We start from the raw sequence: 3,012 nt of genomic DNA on the forward strand, positions 1-3,012 counted from the left end.
TCCCCACCTCCCTAGATCCCTTTTTACATTCTATTCTTTCCCTATTTATAGGCGAGAATGGGGAAGCACGTCGAAGTTTATGGTACATCCTCCCTTTCCCTCTAAAATCTATGTGGCCTTTTTCTATGGATAGGGAATGATTTTTGATAATAGGAGCTTCGGTAGGATTCGAAGTAGGAATTTGGTGAGATAAAACCTGACGAGTTTGCGGCTGTTGGGACAATGCAAAAGAAAGTTGTCAATAGTTGTTTATAGGGACACGCAATATTAGAAAAGTATAGGTTAGATCCCTAAAACATCTTTCTGATAGCATTTCCATTTTGTTGTTTGCAACGAGAGTGCCATCTACAATATTTTTGTCTTAGAAAATGTACCAGGATTAGGACTAGCTTGTGAATCTTTGAAGCTTCGGGAGGTCATTATCCTCTCGAAGGATTAGTCTATGGCTTAGCTTTGGGATCTCCTTAAGGGCGAATGTTTGCTCTTGGATACTAGGGTGCCTCCTAGACGCTTTCATGATCTTAGAGGTTGATATTAATATTTTACATCTTTTATCATGGGCCCACCGTACACGTGGCTCACTCCTGAATTGCCACCTATTTTGAAAAAAAAAATACAGACAATATTTACATTAACCTAGTCCTTCTTTCTATTACATTTAATTCAATTTTATTATGAAACGAGTGATACGATGAATGGTAGTTGATAAATAGATGCAAATTAAATTTATTTCACCCTTTTTATATTAATAAATAATAGAATAAAAGACTTCTTTTTGATAAATTCATATTTTTAGTTTTAATTTTTTAATCATTAAACTAAAAAAGAAAAAGTGAAATGTATTTAATTTCCATTTATTTATCAACTACCATCTATCACATCACTTGTTTCATAATAAAATTCAATAGAATATGATAGAAACACCATGTTATAGTAAAAATTATATTTCAAGGGGTATTATTAACAAGTCACATACTATTGGGGCACAATTTAATAGTGTAAAAAATAAGTGTAAAAATAATAATTATTCTTATTAAATTTTGTGTGAAGAATAAACTGTTCTTTTTAGTTTGGCCACTGCTCCATGACCCTCTTTTCCCTTCTTTTTGTACACATAGAGACCTGTTGTTGTGGAGGTTTCATCTAAAAAAATTGATTAGAATATGATTGTACAGTTAAACGAGTAAATAGCAGTTGGAGTCATATAGGTAGACAGCCCTTGTACAAAATATTCACATCACAAAATCTATCACTATGAACAGAACAGAGAAAGCTAAAAACTGCATACAAGTCAATTTCATCACATTTATCATTTACTTCCAAGACATTATATCAAATCAGAAGTATGATATCAATTCATTCGTCCCCATCGGAACATTGACACTCCAGTTGAGAGTTATCACCACACCAGCTCAATACAAAAAGCATGATCGATTGTTATATGAAAAAACCTTAAGGAACCAAGAGATATTTGAAGTTTACTTCTTTACAGAACATGTAATGCATTCATTATTTTCTCTATAGTTACATAACAATGAAAAAACAACCCCTTTGTAAGGGTAAGCTAAAAACAGACCACAGAAAGCATAAGCTATAGACTATAGTGCATCAACATCAGAACTAGGACAGTGATAATGTCCTCATCTTCATTAAATTTTCTTGACTAAGTTTATTGCTGTGGTGGGAGACTAGCAACCTCCAAACCATTCCCTGTAAATTAACAAGAAATGTGGAATTTGGCATCAGAAAGTTGATATTTCTAGAATGAATCCAAACAAGGCCAAATGAATGAAAAATCAATTGATAAAGGAAGAAAAGCCTTACCATCTGGGTCAAAGAAGAATACTTGCTTGACTCCACGGTTGGGTACAGAACTCTCAAAATTCTCAATACCCTTTTCCTGAAAACCCCCGAAATTTCATTTCATTCAAGCAAAATGCTTTAAAAAAACAATTAATCGGAGAGATAAAAAATAAAGTACTGACCTTGAGAGTTTGGACAAAAGATTCAAAATTGGAGACGGAGAAGCAGATATGGTGACCCCTGCGAATATGGCTAGGGTCGGCGACAGGTGACGTGGCACTCCATGGGCCTTCGGGAAGCTTGGTGGTGGGGTCTCTCTCGATGAGGTGAAGAGCGAAAGCTGAAGGAAGATTCAGCCATATCACCTTAAAATCCCCAAAATTTGGAGACTCAATCTCTTCGAACCCAAATATCTGCAAATGCAATTATCCTATGAATTGATTATCCAACTATTTCTTCAACTCAATTATGAATGAAATTCACTAGAAAAATATAAAAAGAAGAATAAATCAAAAAAAAAAAAAAAAACCTGTTTGTAGAAATTAGCGAGGCGCCTAATATCAGTGGATTCTCTGGAAATATGGTTGAGCGTGGCTCCTATGGCTATGTCCCCTGACGCTGCTTCCGCCATTTTTCACAGTGACTAACTAAAATATTAGCTAAACATACAATAGAAGAGTTTTCTCAATAAATATGGGAAAAACTATGAAGTGTATTTTTATATGTTAGAAATAATGTAAAAAGTCAGAGTGTCTCTCATTTTTACATCATAAAATAGTATTTTTCTTTTATATTTTTAGGAAATTTCACATAAAAATTCTATTGAAACTAACCGAACAACTTATATTACAACTAAAATCCAAATAACAACCCACATAAAATTCATTGAAAAAATTACTAGAGCAACCCAAACTGTAAATTTAAAGAAAAAAAAGTTAAAAAATAGTATATGGAATAATTTCTAAAAAAAAAATATGAGTAAAAAATAAATAATAATTAAAATATGAGAAATTAAGTAAAAGACCATAAATAAAGTTGGTAAAACTCATAATAATAACTATCACCGAAAAAGTCGTCGAAGTAGACATCGATGTCGGAAGAGTCATTAACTCCGAAAAAGTCATTGATTTCGAAAAAGTCATCAGCACTGAAAAAGTAATTGGCGCCGAAAAAGTCACTGAAGTTTTTATCATCATGAGAAAAATTACT

General features: G+C 32.9%; 1 protein-coding gene across 1 annotated transcript; it reads right to left on the reverse strand.

Annotated features, from left to right (window-relative positions):
- Positions 1-1,418: 1,418 nt before the first annotated feature.
- On the reverse strand, positions 1,419-2,649 carry LOC115721905 (glyoxylase I 4). The gene is made up of 4 exons (XM_030651009.2): positions 2,333-2,649; positions 1,986-2,216; positions 1,825-1,900; positions 1,419-1,710 (listed from the first exon to the last, which is right to left on the reverse strand). Exons 1-4 carry the CDS (start codon positions 2,432-2,434, stop codon positions 1,670-1,672), a joined length of 450 nt encoding a protein of 149 aa, XP_030506869.1. The 5' UTR covers positions 2,435-2,649; the 3' UTR covers positions 1,419-1,669.
- Positions 2,650-3,012: the final 363 nt, after the last annotated feature.

This window comes from Cannabis sativa, chromosome 9 (genome assembly GCF_029168945.1).
Source record: "Cannabis sativa cultivar Pink pepper isolate KNU-18-1 chromosome 9, ASM2916894v1, whole genome shotgun sequence".
Taxonomy (NCBI): domain Eukaryota; kingdom Viridiplantae; phylum Streptophyta; class Magnoliopsida; order Rosales; family Cannabaceae; genus Cannabis; species Cannabis sativa.